The sequence below is a fragment of the Papio anubis genome, chromosome 6 (assembly GCF_008728515.1).
Source record: "Papio anubis isolate 15944 chromosome 6, Panubis1.0, whole genome shotgun sequence".
NCBI classification, from domain to species: domain Eukaryota; kingdom Metazoa; phylum Chordata; class Mammalia; order Primates; family Cercopithecidae; genus Papio; species Papio anubis.
Window position 1 is genome coordinate 111,505,455 of NC_044981.1, and position 20,709 is coordinate 111,526,163.

Here is a 20,709-nt window from a genome sequence, read left to right on the forward strand (position 1 = left end):
TCCCTACTGTTGGACGTTTGGATTGTTTCCAGTTTTCACCACTGCAAATAATGGCACAACAAATATCCTAATACACAGAATTTTTTTCTGCACGTTACACATTTTCTTCTTCTTTTTATTAAAATATTTTTAGTTCCAAAGTTGTAATTGTTGGGTCATTTCAAATTTTAGTAATAACAAACTCATCCAAAAGGGATTTCCACTCCCACTGATGCTGCATAAATGCCCCCATTTCATTGCATCCTCACTAGCATTTAGTACCTCCTATTTTCACTTGACAAGCTCCTAGGTAAATGATACTCCATTGTTTCAATTTGCAGTTTTATGATTACTCATGAATATCTTTTTTATGTTGGCATTTTAGTTCTGTATCCATAAATTGTCTTTTACTTATTTTACTCACTTGTTCAACAGATATTTACTGAACATCTATGACTATATGTAACAAAGTTCTGTTCTGAGCATAGGGAATACAGCAACAAACAAAAAGGGGAATAACCTCTGCTCTTATAAAACTCCCACTTTAGCAGGAGAGGCTAAGAACATGAAAAGCAAGAATGTTTGTTAAGGATGGAAGTCCACCACATTTTGGGCTGTCCTTTTATTCATCAATCTAATTCCATCTTTCTATTTTTCAGAACTTTCTAAAACTTCATGGCAATGATTCCAGTTTGCTAGCATGGATATGTGAAATCTGTTTGTGTGTGTGTAAGTTGCAGGACTGGGAGGAGACAAGGTCCACGAACTTAGTTTCTCTTCTTAATCCAATACCTATATTCACTTTTTAATTCAAGACACTTCAAAAGGTCCCAAGTCTATTTGGTGTAAGGATTGGTTATTAAAGTACAAGTGACTCTTTTTTCACTAATAAAAACTTAACATAAAGGACATAAATCTAAAACTGTACTAAAAAGTACAGTTTCTAACTACTTCAAAAGAAAAAAAAAAAAAAAACACAATTTAGAAGCCCACTGTGCCTGGATAAAAAATCATAGGCATTAATTTGTATTCCCTAAGTGCCATTGATGCACATCCAATATCTATTACAGTGAAGTCAGACATCATAATTTTTCTTCTGCATTATCTGTATTTTATTAACAACCCATTTTTGTATTAATAAGCCATTATCCTTTAAAAAAATCCTCATGCTATTAAGTCTAATAACTAGGTGTTTGTTCCTTGATATATGAAATTTGAGTAATGTGTCTGAGATTTTCATTTATCAGTTATGCAGATGTAGTATTACCTGGCTGGGTTCCCAGTAAAATAAGTAAGAATTTATATTCAAAGAATACACTGAGTGGCTCTTCCTAGAAACACAATTGGAAACATACATGAAAAAAAGAAAAGGAAATAAACATACATAGAAAAGATGGTAAAAAGACACTGGAGCTATGTCTTCTGATCCTCTCCCAGCCCTGCTGAGAGCCCGAAACAGTGAGAGAACCACTGGCCACAACAGGTTGGGGATGAGACAAGAAAGGCAAAGAGTGAGCTCCCAGGCCAGTGGAAATGAACGTAAGAACAGAGCGGGAAGAAAGCACCACCTACCTGCCGGAAATAGCCCTTCTCTGTGTTTCCCTGCCCGATGGTTATTTTTCGTAGAAATCGGTCGTTTGTATCCAGTACTGAAAGAGAACAGATTAGTTCTTCAGTCAACAAATATGGACCAGCCACCTGGTGTGTGTCTGGCATTGTTCTGATGCTCGGGAAGTTGCAGAGGGTAAAAGAGAAATGGTCAGGCTCCCCCAAACTGACCATCTAATGGGTAGACACAGAGAAAGAATCAAATAAACAAAAAAATATCTGCTAGAGGCCAAGCACGGTGGCTCACGCCTGTAATCCCAGCACTTTGGGAGGCTGAGGTGAGTAGATCACTTGAGGTCAGGAGTTTGAGACCAGCCTGGCCCACATGGTGAAATCCCATCTCTACTAAAAATATAAAAATTAGCCAGGCGTGGTGGTGCGCACCTATAATCCCAGCTACTCAGGAGGCTGAGGCAGGAGAATTACTTGAGGCACACTATAATCCCAGCTACTCAGGAGGCGGAGCTTGCAGTGAGCTGAGATTGTACCACTGTACTCCAGCCTGGGTGACACAGTGAGACTCCCTCTCAAAAAAAAAAAAAAAAAAAACCCAACCAGCAACTTCCCTTCTTGGCATTACTTAAAAGAACCGAAAGGAGACACTCAGATATCTGTACACCCATGTTCATAGCAGCACTATTCAAAATAGTCAAAAGGAGGAAGCAACCAACAGGTGAATGGATAAACAAAATGTGGCACAGACAGGCAATGGAATACTATACGGCTATAAAAGAAAGTCATGTTGATACATGAATGGATGTTGAAAACACTGTGCATAGTGAAATAAGCCAGATACGGAAAGGCAAGTACTATATGAGTCCACTTATATCAAGCACTTAGAATAGGCAGGGGCAGAAGAGGGGAATGATTCTTTAATGGATAAGGAGTTTTTGTTGGGGATGATGAACAGATTCTGGGTATAGATAGTGATAATAGTGTAATCATTGTGAATGTATTTAATGCCATGAATTGTGCACTTACAAATGGGGAAAAAATATTATGTTATGTATATTTTACCACAATTTTAAAAAGCAAAAGTAAATAAAGTAGTATTGTCGGGGGCGGCAGGGGGAGTCAATGGTGATTAGAGCAAGCACCAGTTCTCTTTATTTTCTTCACTGGCTTATTTGAATTTCAGTTATTGGCTGGGTGTGGTGGCACACACCTATCATCCCAGCACTTTGGGAGGCCGAGGTGGGAGGATCACCTAGGAATTTGAGAACAGCTTGGGCAACACAGTGAGACCTTGTCTCTACAAAGAATACAAAAATGAGGTGGGAGGATTGCTTGAGTCTGGGGGGCTGAGGCTGCAATGACCATGATTGTGTCTCTGTACTCCCATTTGGGAGATGGAAGTGAGACTTTGTCTCTTTTTTTTTTTTGAGACAGAGTCTTGCTCTGTCATCCAGGCTGGAGTGTAGTGGTGCGATCTCGGCTCACTACAACCTTCGCCTCCTGGGATCAAGCGATTCTCCTGCCTCAGCTTCCCAAGTAGCTGGGATTACAGATGCCTGCTACCTGCCTGGTTAATTTTTTGTATTTTTAGAAGAGATGGGGTTTTGCCATGTTGGCCAGGCTGGTCTCGACCTCCTGTGAGACCTCATGTGATCCACCTGCCTCGGCCTCCCAAAGTGTTGGGATTACAGGCGTGAGCCAAGGCACCTGGCCAAGACCCCGTCTCTCAGAACAAAACAAAACAAGAATTGCAGTTATTTACATTTTGTGAAAATTAGGTTTGGTTTAGTGAATACCAATACAACAAAACAAAGCCAGGACACTGACTTTGTTAATTTATGCAGCTTCAAATAACAAGCCAAATAACGTTGACAATTTAGATCCACTTTACTCAATGTATACGATATAGCACTGATGAAAATGGTGATGGAAATTACATATTTGAGACTGCAGGCATCGGTAGGATGAAGAAAGTTAACCTTTGCTTTCACACGCAAAGCACTAGCAGGCCAGCTTGCCCTCTTGGCTTGTGGCTACTCCCTGACTCAACTGTTGTTAAGTCTTTATAACAAGCTCCCTCTCTCTCACACACACTCAGACATACTCACACCCTCACACAAACACCAACTGACACTCATATAAACACACAGAAACCTTCTTTATGAGTTTTCCAGCTATAAGCGGAGCATATATAAAATGAAAGGCCTGCTTTTCAACAGTATCGTCAGCCACGACTATTCTTCTCAAGATGTACATGGGGTGCAAAGTGAATCAACTAAAAACATCTTTCCTGCTATGTAGTATACAAGATCTTGGTACCAGATTGAGGGGATCTTTTTATCAAATTTCTTTAAAATCAACAAGAGAAATTCAGCTGTTTTTTATTTAGCAAAGAGAAAACAAGAAAAAAAAAAATGTCTGGCAAGATCACCTAGAATCAGTGGCCTCCAAAGCCTACCTGTGCTTTTAACATGGCCCGGTAAGCGATGCATCAGTGACACATAAGAAATGTGGAGGTTAAATTCCAGTCCATAAGAAAGATACTAGAAAGTAACCCTAAGTTAGTGATCCAGAATGGAATTCCTGGTCTCTGAACGATAGAACCAAAGGTGGAATAAGAAACACTTATTCACTCCTGGAATATGTATTGAGGGGCTACTTGTGCCTAGTCCTGAGCCAGCTGTACAGAGATATAGCGAAGACAGTGCCAGCCTCTGATGTAAGGCATGCTAGGACACTGCCAGTGGGTGTGGGGGTGGAGGCAGCAGGGGGAGATCTGTTTGCTTATTTTTTGCTTGGAACCATCCCTTTTAGTACTACAGTGCTGACTATACTACAGTGCTGACTATGTCGTAAGGAACATCCAGAGTATGCCTAATGGCTGATGAAACAGCCAATACTGGCTAAGAGCCTGGCAACACAAGGTGTTCAATCAGGGGCAGGTCCACTGTTTCGGCTCCAGTGGAAGACATGGTACTGATTCCCTAGAGTACTGTTGGGGCAAGGAATCAGCCACTTGATGGTTGATTCCCTGAGGCTGAGGAAGGCTTGTGGGCCCTTGGTCCACGGCCAGGAGATGGGCATGCAAGGGAGATGGAGAGACGGCAAGCCTGTGAGGCCCCGAGACTCGGATGCTCGGAGAGGCAGAGGCTCATCGGTGCAAAATTGTGCTCTGTAACAAAATGGCTACACGTCTACATTTTCTTTTGCTTATGTTAAGCATTTCTGGAACGGTCTGTGGGTTCCTTGTTCCACTCTGAGTCCAGGAACATGAGGCCTTTAAACTTTCGGTATGAGGCATAAGATGCAACAATCGGCCGGGTACAGTGGCTACGCCTGTAATCCCAGCACTTTGGGAGGCCAAGGCAGGTGGATGACATGAGGTCAGGAGATTGAGACCATCCTGGCTAACATGGTAACACCCCGTCTCTACTAAAAATACAAAAATTAGCTGGGTGTGGTGGCTCACGCCTGTAGTCACAGCTACTTGGGAGGCTGGGGCAGAAGAATCGCTTGATCCAGGGAGTTGGAGGTTGTAGTGAGCCGAGATCGCACCCCTGCACTCCACCCTGGCAAGAGAGTAAGACTCTGTCTCAAAAAAAAGATGAAACAATCATCAGATTTTGTACACAGGCTGAAAGGAAGGGGTGGTCATTAAATGGCACAACATACATATGGCCTGAGAAGAGGGTCTCACTCCCACCACCATGTACCCTGACTGTCCCACTCTAGTTGTCAAATCAAATAAGGATCCAATCTCATCACAAGGGTTACATTAGTTCTAGGTTTAAGCCAAAAAACTCTACTAGCAAATGTTCTCAATTCTTTTGATGATATTAATTCATGGTCATAAGAGCCAAACTACTTATCAAATGTCATTCCAAATTCCTCTGACCCAGGTAGCTTGTCCACAGCAATAAAGTTTTCTTTACTTCAGTGCCCTGAACAATAATGGAATTCAAATCTTTTTCTGGAAAAATTTTGTAAAGTTGTCACTTCCATTAAAAGTGATTCACAACCACAAAACACTTCAGTCCTTCCTGGCTCCAGGGAGAAACCAACTGCATACCAGCCCCAGGTATAAAAGATGATGTAGCCTTTCTCTTCCAAGATCCATGTCTAAGCCATTGCCCTGTTTCTGATGGCTGCTCAGGCTGGAGCCCCAAAGCAGATACCGAAGAATACCAGTTGGCATAAAACTTTCTCTTTTAGCACATCCATATGCTTGGTTTAAAATACACTCATTTCCACCTTCGTGATTTTCCTATCATCAGTAAACCTCCAAAAAAGTTTTGAAGAGTAACACGAAATCACAAACACCTTGAAAAAAAAAAAAGATGACAATACATTTTGGACAGGATGACATTTTAATAATAAACCTTCCTAGTTATAAAAAATTTCAGAGAAAATATGTAGGCTTCTCAATAAAATGCTGAAAGTATTCATGCTCATTATTTAAAATGCTATTGGTGTTTTCAAGAACTAAGCCTTGCTTAAGTAAGTTGTGGTTCATCCACAAAGGAATATTCTAGAGTATTTAAAATGGCCATTACCACAAAAAGCTAACAAAATACAAAATGCTTATGATATAAATGAATGAAACTCATAGGATATAAAATCTATACACTTAAGTTATAACTAGAGTTATACCAAAAAACCAGATGCACACAAAAAACTATGAATAGTTTTATTAGTATAGCAAGGTTTTTAAAATTCTTTTGAGACATTTCCAAAATCTCTATAATGTTATTACTTATTTCAAAATGAAAAATACATCCTTAAAAGTTTCTAGGCTGGGTGCAGTGGTTCACGTCTGTAATCCCAGCACTTTGGGAGGCCGAGGCAGGCAGATCACTTGAGCTCAGGAGTTTGAGACCAGTCTGGGCAACATGATGAAACCCCATCTCGACTAAAAATAAGAAAATTAGCTGAGTGTTGTGGCGCGTGCCTGGAATCCCAGCTACTCGGGAGGCTGAGGCAGGAGAATTGCTTGAAACTGGGAGGCGGAGCTTGCAGTGAGTAGAGACTGCACCACTGCACTCCAACCTGGGTGACAGAATGAGGCCCTGTCTCAAAAAAACAAAAACAAAAACAAAAACAAAAAAACCCCACAAAGTTTCCAAGGAGATTTTCGTTTAGTTTGGGAGACAAAGACACTCAAAAAAACTACCCAAGCCAGGCACAGTGGCTCACGCCTGTAATCCCAGCACTTTGGGAGGCTGAGGTGGGCAGATCGTTTGAGGTCAGCAGTTCCAGACCAGCCTGGCCAACATGGTGAAACCATCTCTACTAAAAATACAAAAATTAGCCATGTGTGGTGGTATGTGCCTGTAATTCCAGCTACTCGTAAGGCTGAGGTAAGAGAATCGACTGAGCCAGTAAGGCAGAGGTTGTACTGAGCCAAGATCATGCCACTGCACTTCAGCCTAGGTGACAGAGCAAGTGAGACTTTGTCTCAAAATAATAACAAACAAAAAACTCTACTCAGTACAGCTATCACCACAGTGACTTCTGATGATTGTGTGGGCAGAGCTTTCAGGTCTGGAAAGGATGCTCATGTTTCAGTGAAGCCTCCCAGCAAGGCAGCTGGAATTATGATTCCATTTTAAAGATGAGGAAACTGAGTGAGCAGTCTGTCCAAAGTTGCGCAGCTCATAAATGGCAGAGCCAGTGCTCAGTCTCTGGTCTTTGACTCTCTACCTCATGGTTTGTGGAAAAACACTAAATTCTTAATGGACTGGCTGGGTGGATTCCCAGAAGGGAAGCTCCCTTAAGGGACGAGACCTAGGTACATCTTGGAGGGCAAGACTGGCCTAGGCAGGAGACAGGATGGAGACGGCCCAGCTAGGGCTGGCAGCAGGATGGAGGTTGGCCCTCCTGACTAGAAAGCAGGCAGGGAGCAGAGGGAGGGAAGCCACTGCGGGTGTCCTGAAGGCCAAGCTCTGTGATGGCAACTGTATCCCCCAGGATGTAAGGAGCCACCGGAGGCCTCTGATCACAATGGGATATCTCTGTTAATGTGAACCCTCTGAACTGGGGGATGGAAATGGAAGCAAGGTAATCTATTAGTCAGGAACTGCTATAAAATGTGCATCTGATAAATATGTTTCAAATGTGAGTATAAAGAGGTAAATGAGGGCACAAGTATAAGAATAATCCAGGAAGGATCAGGGATCCACGCCATCGAACATTTCTATAGCCACGTAGGGTTCATAAAATGTGGTTGCCGTGTTTCTGTGCAGCGTATGTGACCATCTCCATCTCCATCTCCAACGCCAAAAACATGCACGAGACTTGCTCGAGGTCATGCAGTGAGTCAGTGGCAGGGGAGACACACATGCAGGGCTCCTGACTTCCCATTTAGTGCATTTCCCTCTGTCCCATCCCATAGTGAGTGATAAGACTGAGGGCAGTGTGGGAGAAGGAAGGGAATATCACAGCTGAGAGGGAAGCAGGGAAGTCGAGGTGGTGGGGAGCTCACGGGGAGTCCACCCAGCTGCATTTGAAGTGGTGGAGGGATGCCTCATTAAGTGGGTGAAAGCACATATCAGATTTGGAGGAAAATCCAGCACTGGAAACACAGAGAGCTGCCAAGAGCCGGCAGTAAGGAAGTGAACGGAAGACGGTGGGATGGTGGGTGGAGGAGCAGGACAAAGCCAGGGAGGCGTGATCTTTAAAAAAACGTTGTTTGATTTTTTTTTTTTTTTCTTAATATAGAGACAAGAGGTCAAAGGAGAGAGCAACAGAAAATTAGGTAATTTTCCTTGGAAATTTGCAAGACATAGGAGTAGATGGGATTGAGCCCGAACAGAATTTTTGTTTTAATCGGAGGCAAGGATAAGGGAGGAGGGTGGTATGATAATAGTAACTGAAATAAATGGTGGGAATATGAAGCACAGGCTGGGAAGACCATTGGACAGGATCAAACTGTGAGTTTCTGAATTTAATCTAAGAGCTTTGGCTCGAACACGCCTCCCTACCTGGCCATCAGCCTGCTGGCACCTCCCCAGCACCCACCTCTCTGCCACGTGATGGTAGACGGGTTGATGTCAAGACGGGCAAATTTACTCACTTCCTCTTCTGTCAGTGTGCTCGGATCAGTCTTATTTATTCCCAGTTTCTAATGATTAAAAAGAAAAAAGGCGAGAAGTTTGAGAAGAAATAGAAAGCAAAGGGTCACCAAAATTATCCCTCTAATTTTATTTTCTCTATGATTAGTAAAGCCTTTTAATAAACTAAACTGGCACTTTGGGAGGCCAAGGTGGGCCTATCACCTGAGGTCAGGAGTTCGAGACTAGCCTGACCAACATGGATCAACCCTGTCTCTACAAAAAATGCAAAAATTAGCCGGGCATGGTGGCGTATGCCTGCAATCCCAGCTACTCGGGAGGCTGAAGCAGGAGAATTGCTGTAATCTGGGGGGTGGAGGCTGCAGTGAGCTGAAATCGTGCCATTGCACTCCAGCCTGGGCAACATAGCAAAACTTCGTCTCAAAAAACAAAACAAAACAAACCGAAACCGGGTCAGGCGCGCTGGCTCATGCCTGTAATCCCAGCACTTTGGAAGGTCAAAGCAGGCGGATCACCTGAGGTCAGGAGTTCGAGACCAGACTGGCCAACATGGTGAACTCTGTTTCTACTAAAAATACAAAATTAGCCTGGCATGGTGGTGCATGCCTTTAATCCCAGCTACTTGGGAGGCTGAGGCAGGAGAATCGCTTGAACCTGTGAGGCAGAAGTTGCAGTGAGCCGAGATCGCGCCATTGCACTCCAGCCTGGGCAACAGAGCAAGACTGTCACCAAAAAAAAAAAAAAAAAAAGTGATTTTTAATGATGAAGTATAAAAAAGTTCTGTGAAACAGAAACTGCATGTTGTTATAGCTGCCGAGGATGGAATTACTCACTACTTCAACACACTGAACTTGGTTCAGTAAGAGGCAGGAGGAGAATTTTTAAAACCACTTAATGCCAACCAGTGGCATATACCATTTAGGGTTATTTTTTAGTCTCTGAAACAGAGCCAGTAGCAAGCAATATGATTAGAAGACCAGAGGCAGCAAATGGCAACAGAAAAAAAGATAAGACAGGTTTTAAGAATTAAGATGGCATACACAAGTATAATTGTAGTGTTTGCTGCAACAAAAACATAGATGAGGCTGGGCGCAGTGGCTCACGCCGGTAATCCTGGCACTCTGGGAGGCCAAGGTAGATGGATCACCTGAGGTCAGGAATTTGAGACCAGCCAGGCCAACATGGTGAAATCCCCTCTCTACTGAAAATACAAAAAGTAGCTGGGCACAGTGGTGCATGTCTGTAATCACAGCTACTTGGGAGGCTGAGGCAGGAGAATCACTTGAACCATAGAGGCAGAGGTTGCAGTGAGCCGAGATCATGCCACTGCACTCCAGCCTGGGCAACAAGAGTAAAACTCTGTCTCAAAAAATACAACACAACAAAACAAAAAACCATAAATGAGATAGATGAGTTTTCAAAGGTTATCTTATAATTTCCTAGAAATTTAACAAATTTCTTAAAAATATTTCACTTTAGAAAGAGAAGGACTCACCAAAAATCCTAATTTGTTATTTTTTTTTTAAAGATGGGATCTTGCTGTGTTGCCCAGGCAGGCATGCAGTGGCTATTCACAGGCACCATCATGGTGCGCTATAACCTTGGCTCAAGCAAACCTCTCACAAGCAAGCATCATGAGTAGCTTGGACTACAGGTATGTATGTGCTCCTATGCCCAGCTAACTTGTCAGTTGACTAGGGTACTCACAAATTAGCAAAACAGTCCTCTCATTTCATAGATGAAGAAACTGAGACCGAAAAAGGTTAATTAATTTGTCCACCTGGCTCTTTCGAGTAGAACCAGGGTTCAGGCTACGACCACTACGCTCTCTTTGCTTCAGTGTTTGGTCTCTATAGAGTTTAACACCCAAAAGGATACCTGAAAACCAAAATCAAATCAAGTTGAAAATTTCAGGCTTTGACAATCTTTCTGATGTGCTTCTAGGACCTTTTGTTTTTAAAGAACTGCTAACTGGAAACTTACTTTCAGCCGAGCAAGTTGAATTTCTGAAAATTCTCTGACACCATTCACTAAAGGAACCAGTCGATTATACAGAGCCTAAAAACACAAAACAAAAATGAGACCACACAAAAGTTAATCGTCCATGAACTTGGACAAGTCACAGGATATGACAAAAATTCACTGCATTTATAACCAAACTATTTAGATAAAAGACCCTATTAAAATTTGCGGGCTAATATAAACAATGTTGACTTAAATTCTGTCATTTTCATAAAACTGACGAGATCTGAAATAACACACATTGCAAAGAGTTGGCATAAATATATTTCTTGATCTATATCGCTACAACTACCAAATGAAGATGTATCTGGATTATGGAGCAAAGACTCACTAAGGAACTACTTTAAGAAAGTGAGGACCCTTGTTGTAAAACATGCCAGAAAGTACCCCTTTTATCTATGTCCCATGTCTGTGAGGAATTAGCTTCTGGTGGGCTGTCCCCTTTGGGGGTGTAGTTTAACTCGTAACCTACATGCACATGAAGCCCAATAAGGGTCCCTGCCATCTTTTCAGCACATCTAAAATAGCTCCACATAACATTAATCTAAAAACGACATCTGTCCAATCCCCTTAGAATAGATTAGAGATTGGACCTATGACCAGAATGAAGAGAACTGGTCTACCTACCATCTTTAAAACTAAGGCCTCATCTCAGAGAATGTTCGGCTTTTACAACACACTACAATTCTCCCAATAACTTGGCAGTGCCCATAAATCCATGTGAGAATCTGACCAAACGATGGCTCCTTCTCCTCAGGAAATAGGGACATATGTAAAAATCACAAAATTGAATTGAATAACATTTCAGAGTTTGCAGACACCTGAAATCTTTCCACAAACTCCTTAAGAATCCAGGAATTCCAGGATACAATACCCAAAATGGCTAGCAAGGCATCCTTCTCACCTTATCTGTTTGTGTGTTTTCATGAAGAATCCTCGTGTCGATGGCGGCAGCCAGCAAGTTATTGGCAGCGGTGATGGCGTGGATGTCTCCAGTCAAGTGAAGGTTGAACTAGAGAAATAAGATATCTATTTACTTATTTTCAGAAATAGGGTCTTGCTTTGTCACCCAGACTGGAGTGTAGTGGCGTTATCATAGCTCACTGTATCCTCAAACTCTTGGGCTCAAGCAATCCTCTCACCTCAGCCTATTGAGTAGGCTGGGACTATAGGTGCACACCATTGTGCCTGGCTAATTTTTGAATTTTCTGTAGAGACAGGGGTCTTGCTATGTTGCCTAAGCTGGTAATGAGCTCCTGGGCCACTGTGCCCGGCTAAGACATCTTCCTATTTGTTTTAAACAACTATGGAATTTAAGGACTGAATAAAATAGCATGCAAATTACATATCCCTATGATGAGCTGAGTCTATAGGAACGCCTAAATCAGAAAATCAAGGTCAAAGTCTTCCACGTGACAACAAAGAACCTTTGAGCAATCGCTCAGATCATAAATTCTTCCATCCTCAGGTTAAGGCAAAACATTCTGATGAATTTAATAATGAATCTCCTTATAGTCACTCACTTTACGTTTCTTCCTTGTTTTATTATCTAGAAAACAGTATCATATCAAATGCACTTTGGAATGAAGCAGGGCATAAAATAAATGGTAACAATAAAATAATATGAAATATCACAGAATTTTGGATAAATAAAGTATTTTACCCTCATGACTCTACTCATTTTGTTATTTTCCTTCCAGTCTCATAAGCACACATGATTATCATGTGTAGAATCAGCTTCCTACAAACTTCCAAGTTTCCTTTTTCACAAAACTTTTTCTATAATAATCTTGTGTATAATTTATAGAAGCTGTATATGGTAGATGTACCAAAAGTTTCAGGCAGGATACATACGCTACTACCAAATGTTCACTTTTACAAGGAAGGCCACAGTTACAAAGAATACACACAAATAGCTTTTCCTTTCTTTAAAAAAATTAATTGCTAATGAGTAATATATTTTCAGGAGAGTAGTTACTAGGTTAAAAGAGCTCTCTTTCTTTTCGTTTTTTTTGTAGAGATGCAGTCTCACTATGTTGCCCAGGTTGGTCTCAGACTCTTGGGCTCAAGTGATCCTCTTGCTTCAGCCTCCCGAAGTGCTAGGATTCCAGGTGTGCGCCACCGCACCCGGCCCTTGGGATCTTGATAATATCACCAAATTGCTTTTTGAAAGGGATGAAGTATTTTTGTTTTATTTTATTTTTTTTGAGATAGAGTTTTGCTCTTTCACCTAGGCTGGAGTGCAGTGGCATGATCTCGGCTCACTGCAACCTCTGCCTCCGGGTTCAAGCAATTCTCTTGCCTCCTGAGTAGCTGGGACTACAGGCGCCCGCCACCATGCCTGGCTAATTTTTGTATTTTTAGTAGAGATGTGGTTTCACCATGTTGGCCAGGCTGGTCTTGAAATCCTGACCTTGTGATCCACCCGCCTCAGCCTCCCAAAGTGCTGGGATTACAGGTGTGAGCCACTGCACCTGGCCATTGGGATCTTGATAATATCACCAAATTGCTTTTTGAAAGGGATGAAGTGTTATCCACAAAACACTAGTAGTAGATCAGTTACTTCAGAAATAAAGTAACTTTTAGACTAAGAAATAATTTAATAGTTGACAAAGTGTTATTCTTTTTAAAGCTGCATTTCTTTAATTTCTTGGAAGGTTAAATATTTTCTTGTTAAAATTTTACTTTATAACATAAAATAATGCTAACTGGAGAAAACATGAAAAATTACATATGTGTATATATATATTTTATAAATATATATTTATACTTTTAAATGTTGGAATCATAACACCATAACAGTTTACACTTTAGCTCTTCCACTCTCAATATAGCTAGCATTTTTACATCATTAAATAGTCTTCAAAATATAGTTAACTTGAGGCCCTATTATTATCCCCCCATTTTTTAATGTTAAACTATGTGAGGGTATATTTAATTTAAAATGATTTATTTTCTCATATATTCATTTTTTCCTTAGGGTGCACTAAAAATGAATTTATTTGGGCCAAAGGATATGCACGGTAAAGTACTTCATATGTATTTCTACCCTTCTCCCAGAAGTGTTTTTATCAACATACACTTCCCAGCAGTGTGTGGGAGTCCATTTCAATTTCTTTGCCAAAATTTGGTATCATAACTTTTTTGAAAAATCCAATTTTGTCAACTTGACAAGTAAAATGGTAACTGATAGTAGTTTTATTTTTATTTATTTATTTATTTATTTATTTATTTAGAGATGGAGTCTCGCTCTTGTTGCCCGGACTGGAGTGCAGTGGCGTGATCTCGGCTCACTGCAACCTCTGCCTCCCAGGTTTGAGTGATCCTCCTGCCTCAGCCTCCTGAGTGGCTGGGATTACAGGCACCTGCCACCACACCCAGCTTATTTTTGTATTTTTATTACAGGCGGGGTTTCCCCATGTTGGTCAGGCTGGTCTCCAACTCCTAACCTCAGTGATCTGTCCACCTTGGCCTCCCAAAGTGCTGGGATTACAGGCATGAGCCACCGTGCCTGGCCTGATAGTGGTTTTAATGTAGATTTATTTACTTGATGATTGGTGAAGATGAATATGCATTTAGTTAATATTTCTTTTCCGATGTTTCTATTGAACCCTTTGGCCATTTCACAACTGGAATGTAAGTTTTTCTTTCCAGCCGTCTACTTGATGTCCACCTGCATGTTTCATAGGCCTCTACACTGACGCCCTCCTTCTAACTACCACCCTCCACCACACCCCACACTACACAGTTCAAACCTTATACCATCACTCTCCTGTTCTCTGCCTCAACAAATGAGTCTACTGAGTTGCTCAAGCCAGTACCCTGGATGTCATCCTTGAATCCTCCCCTTTTCTCACCCCTAACATCTAATCCTGCACACATCAGCAAACAAATCTTAAACTGTTTTTTCCTCTTTTCCATCCTCATTGCCCCATCCTAGGCCAAGCCACTGCCATCTTTCCCTGGGCTACTTCCATAGTCTTCCTCCTGGATTCATTGTGTCTATTGAGAGGCCCCTGGTCCCTTCATCACACAGAAGAGAGGGTGATTTTAATAAAACTCAATCTGCATTGTGTTATCTGTCAAGATCCCTTCAATGGCTGACCTTGGCACTTCAAATAAAATCCAGGTTCTTGGCTACAAATTGCAATTACCCAACAGAGCTGGCGCCTGCACACTTCTCTACCTCAACCCCCCAACTCCCGCTGGCCCACGGGGCCCCAGCCAGCCTGGTGTCCTCCACTTCCCTGAACAGGTCACACCCTTTCCTGCCTCAGGGCTTTCCCACCAGCAGTTCCCACTGGCTGAATGCTCTCCCTCATTCTTCACAAGGCTGGCTCCTTCTCATCCTTCCAGTCACAGTGTTTTCACTTTCAATTCCTCAGTCCATCTGGAATTTATTCTAACATTTTCCCCTATGGTGATTTATTATGTTCTGTCCAGTACATATTGTCTGTGCCTGGCACTCAGTCAACAAACATCCCCTAAGTGTCAGGCATAGTGCTCAGAGTTGGGAGGATACAGACGAAGAAGAGACTGGAGGCACTCAACTTCAAGGAACAAACTTGCCCGAGTGTGTCTGGCCCACTCCACCCTCATAAAGTAATCCTCTTGGCCAGGCGCGGTGGCTCACGCCTGTAATCCCAGCACTTTGGGAGGTGGAGGCGGGTGGATTACCTGAGGTCAGGAGTTCAAGACTGGCCTGACCAACACGGTGAAACTCTGTCTCTATTAAAATACAAAAATTAGCTGGGCATGGTGGCAGGCACCTGTAATCCCAGCTTCTCGGGAGGCTGAGGCAGGAGAATCACTCGAATCTGGGAGGCAGAGGTTGCAGTGAGCCAAGATCGCACCATTGTGCTCCAACCTGGGTGACAGAGCGAGACTCCATCTCAAAAAATAAAATAAAATAAAATAAAATAAAGTAAAATAAAATAAAATTAAAAAGTAGCTCTCTCCTCCAAGCCACATAGCTGATGCCTTAAACCAGTGGGACACCAATGTCCTTCCAATTTGCTGGCTAAACCCGAGCCATTCTCCTGTGTATGCCCCTTGTATGCCACCTCTAATTTGGCCTCCTGGTTCTGGGTCTGGCTTGTGAATGTACCCATCCCCATTCTGACCTGAGGCCCGGGACAGTTTTTCTCAGCAGTGCCTCAGACTATTCTTTCTCACTGCTACTCCCAGTACTTGAAGTTTATAACTGATTTTCTCTTTAGCTTCCCTGACACTCAGACCTCCCTGGGTAAACACTTCCATTCCTTTAACAAAGTCAACAAATACTTTCTAGTGAGTTCCTACTATGTGCTGGGTTCTCTGCTCAATGCTGGGACCTGAGACCTCAAGAAAGGCCCACGACTTGCCACAGCCAACTGAACCAGATAGCCATAAACACAGAGGGAGTCTGTGGGGTAGAGAAGAACCTTGACAAAACCCCTAAGCTGGGTAAAGAGGACAGAAAAGGAAGAATGTTCCAGGCATGGGAAAATCCTGGAACCGAGAGAGAACAGGAAAAGAGTCTGCAAGGGCTGGGCACGGTGGCTCATGCCTGTAATCCTAGCACTTTGGGAGGCCAAGACCAGCGGACTGCCTGAGCTCATGAGTTCGAGACCAGCCTGGCCAACACGGTAAAACCCCATCTCTACTAAAGTACAAAAAATCAGTCAGGCATGGTGGCAGTTGCCTGTAATCCCAGCTACTCAGGAGAATGAGGCATGAGAATTGCTGGAACCTGGGAGGTGGAGGTTGCAGTGGGCCGAGATTATGCCACTGCACTCCAGCCTGAGCAACAAAGCAAAACTCTGTCTCAAAAAGAAAAAAAAAAAAGTCTGTAAGGAGCTTGACGCGGTAGAAAGAAGGCAGGCGGGGACCTGCGGACAGGGAAGCAGGAGCAGCCGCCCACGAGGACCTCCTGTGCTGTGCTGGAGGGTGACAGGCAATGGCAGAAATGACAGAACAGGAAAGTGACCTGCTCAGATTTGGGTTTTGGAAGATTGCCCAGGCCCTGAATGATGAGGTGGATGCAGACAGTGGAAATGAAAAGAACTGGTCCCTGGTTAGTTACAGGCGACAAAGAAGAGGTTATGCGGAACGAAGGGGGAGTTCTTAGAGAAGTGGGAATTAACAACGTCGGGTCTTTTTGCCCATTTTCCTCTGGAACTCTTTTATTTTGGAGTCTTTTGTTTTTAATGGGACACTTCACAAATTTGTGTGTCATCCTCGTGCAGGGACCATGCGAATCCTCTCTGTGTCATTCCAGTTTTAGTATCTGTGCTGCCAAGGCACACACTGGAGCCTGAACTGACGGAGGGGAAGCGTGAAGTCTTCGTGAACTCGGCAGTACAGCAGATGATCGAGACAGGCACAGACCCACATTCTCTCATCCAGACCCGCAAGACCAGCAGGGTTTTAGGGTTCAGAATATTTTGGAGTTTAGGAAGGCAGTATGATTTACATGTAGTTTATTTGTAAAACACCCCAAGCAGGGGCTAGGTCAGCACCTGTTAATCAAAAATAATTTTTCTACAGCAATGTATGTGAATATTCACGCCAAGTAGCACATACAAAATCCATATAATTATAGCTCATCACAGTCAATACTAGGGTTTGCCACTGCGTGAGTTATGCAAACATTTTGGGATTTCAGAGCCTTAAGGACTTTGGGATCGTGGAGGAGGGTCTGTGGGCCTGTGTGGATGGGAGCGGAGACAAGATGTCAGAAGGAGACACAGTGATAGCTCACCGGCATCTCTTCAAGGTCTTACCTCCTCCATGGGGATGACCTGGGCGTATCCACCACCCGCGGCTCCTCCTAAACAACAGAGCAAGCGGCATTTCAAACGGGTCACCAAGTACAGCTGCCACGATGGACACAGCCCAAGGGACACAGCTCCCCAAACCCAACAGAGAGGCGTCACACCCAAGATGAAGTAACAAAAAGCAGTGAGAGACACTAATGGTTATATCCAAGCAGAATGGAAAAAAAAAAAAAAAGTTGACACTTTAACTATACCTCTGTTTCTTTGCTTAAAAAAAAAAAGGTAAAAATAGAGCAGATGTCATTACTGTAAAACATACCAGGATATGAGAATATTTTGTTTATTATTAGATCTCTGTGACTATACTTTATCTAAATCAATTGTACATGATTTCATATCTGAGAAAACTTTGTTTAAAAAAAATACACTGTGGCTGGGCGAGGTGGTTCATGCCTGTAAACCCAGCACTTCAGGAGGCTGAGGCGGGTGGATCACTTGAGGTCAGGAGTTCGAGACCAGCCTGGCCAAAACAGTGAAACCCCATCTCTATTAAAAATACAAAAATTAGCTAGGCATGGTCACGGGCGCCTGTAGTCCCAGCTACTTGGGAGGCTGAGGCAGGAGAATCACGTGAAACTGGGAGGCGGAGGTTGGAGTGAGCTGAGATTGCACCATTGCACTCCAGCCTGGGCGACAGAGCGAGACTCTGTCTCAAAAAAAACAAACAAACCAAAAACCCACCACATAACCACCTCAAATGAATAAATTATAAACTTCAATTTATTTCAGATAATAGTATGTGAGATTTGTCATGCTGCATAGCCCTAAAAATGTTGGTTGTTAGAGTAAAAGGACTCCTCTTTCCTAAAGCAGTAACAGCACCGCCCCTGTGTGTATCATTTGGCAGTAGCCCTCATTCTTTACCTGCTTTCTCATTTGATCCTCTCAACAACTGGGTGAGCCTGGTGCCGCTCTCAGCATTTTGGACTTTTAGAGATGCGGCTCCGAGAGGCTGTGACTGGCTCAAGTGGTCAAGGGTCACATCGCGGTAGGAAACACAGCTGTGACCAAAACCTCGGCCTCCTCACCCCAACCCTAGTGTTCATTCCGCTACACGATGCATGACACTCTGAGTTACCAGTACTTAACGAGATACGTTTTTAATATGTGTAACAGTAATAGAAATATAATATTCTTAAAAAATCATGAAGTGCCAAAGACAAACTGTAATTGCAGCAATAAATACCATTGTAAAGTGAGTTAAGGAATGATTTCATGATAAATCAAGGAAGAAAGAGTAACAAATGGGAAAGTGCCAGATCCCAGCCCAACCACAGCCAAAGAGGAATTTCATCACAACTCGCCGTCCACAGCCAGTCCGTCTCCAGAGAGCTCTGCGGGCCCCACACAGCAACTCCAGTGAGCCGAGACTAAAGCAGAGGGAAAGACCTTTTCCGAGACTGGGATGATCAAACACCGATATGGATGGCCGTGTTTCAAGATCACTTGGCAAAGAAGGTCCTGATGAAATGGGAGACTGCACTGAGGTGGGAGCCTTGAGCAACACAGCCTCAGGAACCGGCTCCCGAGGCGTCCAGTGAAGCCCTGGCAGCTCCCACTGCTCACTTCCATGCGCAGGGGGACCAACGTGGGGCGACCACTATGTACTGAGTGCGCAGCGAAGAAATGTATCAAGTCCCCTGAAAAGTCTTAACTCTTTATCTGTTGACAATGTTCTTTTTACAATTTGCTCCCCCCAACTTTGCCCTGAAAAGTACACTAGTTGTTAAAGACAGTACCTTTCACTCCAAACGTTGGTCCTTGGGAAGGCTGCCTCAGACAGGCAAAGGAGTTGACATTCAGGTGTGCAGTCAGCGCCTGCACAAGCCCAATGGTAACTGTGCTCTTCCCTTCTCCAAGAGGGGTGGGTGTAATCCTGAGTCCGGGAGGAGAAAGTGAATTTTATAATATTTCCCAGACAATCAATGCAAAACCAGCCTAAGACACTAGAATCAAATCTGGGGGTGCTCATTCCAAAATGCACTCCAGAATTTAATTTCTCAGGCTATTATGGTCTACCCCATCACACAGGCCAGGCATAAGCTAAAGTCAAGATACAGACACACCTTTACCAAGAGACCAAAAAGGAAAAGTTATTGGGCAGTGCTAATAACAACATCAATTTCAAGAAAGGCCATAAAACCATTTGTCAAAATGGTTTAAATAATTAAGCTGATGGTGGCATATCTTGCCAATGAGAATGTAGCACTTGTTCTTCCTGAGCCATTTATTGGGGCAGGGTGTGGGCACAGGGCCTATGGTGTGGGCACAGGGCCTAGCTCAATGGTCCTTGGGTGAGTAGGGCACTGCCAGACTCTCAGGATTAGAAGGGACCCTGAAGTCCCCACTTGTCCTTCTCCTTCCAGATATCCCTGCCCAGGGCTTCTCCCTGCCATGCTTGAACACACATGGTGATAAGGTCATGACCTCCAGGGTGGCCCACTCATTTCCAGACAGCTGTTATAGTTCGAAAGTTCTTTGTTCTAAAGAGAAGGCATCTGCATTCTTGTTGTGTCCTACCTCTTGGAGTCCTACACACTAAGCCTGATCCCTTTCCATATGACAGTCCTTCAAATAGCCAAAAAGTCCACAGCCCCTGTGCATACTACGGCGGAAACTTCTGCTCTTGAGAAGCTTATTGCTGATGACAACACTTTGCAAAACCAAATGTTCCCATGTTCATAACATCACAGTATTAGGTGTTGAAGAGAGCCTATTACATTAGTAAGTAAGGCCTCATAAAATTGTTCTTTAGAACACCATAAGCATCGTTAAAAATTTTAAAGCCTGTCATTTAGGTTTGCAATTTGGTCTTCCATGAGTTACTGTGAGCCACGTTGTCAAGGATACCCAACCACAACAAATCTAATAGAGTTTTCTAACCTACAAAACCTAGGGATGTAACCGCAAAGAAGGAATGTCTTTAGAGGCGTCATCGCACCCTGCAATTCCATGAGTCATTCATTCAGCAAGTATTTATCAAGTACTGCTATGTGCCAGGCACTGAGCTAGACCCTGGGGACACAATGATGACCCAGTCAGACTCCATCTCTACCCTCACAAGCTTCCAGCTGATCTGAATACATCAGCAGTTATGATAACTGTGACAAACACTAAGACAGGGAAATAGGGCAGTCAGACTGAATTATGAGGGGACATGGAAAAAGGATCTAACTAGATTTGAACATCTGGGAATGTTTCCTGTAGGAGGTAACATCTTAGGTGAGACCTGACAAATTAATAAATGTTAACCAGAT

General features: G+C 43.1%; 1 protein-coding gene and 1 non-coding gene across 9 annotated transcripts in view; both read right to left on the reverse strand.

The window, feature by feature from the left end:
• The window catches only part of MTHFD1L (methylenetetrahydrofolate dehydrogenase (NADP+ dependent) 1 like), a 234,558-nt gene that overhangs the window by 145,436 nt on the left and 68,413 nt on the right, over positions 1 to 20,709 (reverse strand). For 6 of the 8 annotated variants that reach the window (XM_003898036.4, XM_009205868.3, XM_021937725.2 and 3 more), the window contains exons 12-17: positions 19,192 to 19,328; positions 17,399 to 17,445; positions 11,539 to 11,646; positions 10,596 to 10,670; positions 8,560 to 8,662; positions 1,552 to 1,628 (exon numbers count right to left, since the gene is read on the reverse strand). In XM_003898036.4, coding sequence (XP_003898085.2) covers positions 1,552 to 1,628; positions 8,560 to 8,662; positions 10,596 to 10,670; positions 11,539 to 11,646; positions 17,399 to 17,445; positions 19,192 to 19,328 — 547 coding nt within the window. Of the gene's footprint in view, positions 1 to 1,551; positions 1,629 to 8,559; positions 8,663 to 10,595; positions 10,671 to 11,538; positions 11,647 to 17,398; positions 17,446 to 19,191; positions 19,329 to 20,709 lie in introns of those variants that run through there. The other 2 variants (XR_002521713.2, XR_002521714.2) reach the window with 2 other exon arrangements.
• LOC116275501 lies at positions 16,817 to 16,919 on the reverse strand. The gene has a single exon (XR_004184632.1). It is a non-coding gene; the product is annotated as a U6 spliceosomal RNA (small nuclear RNA).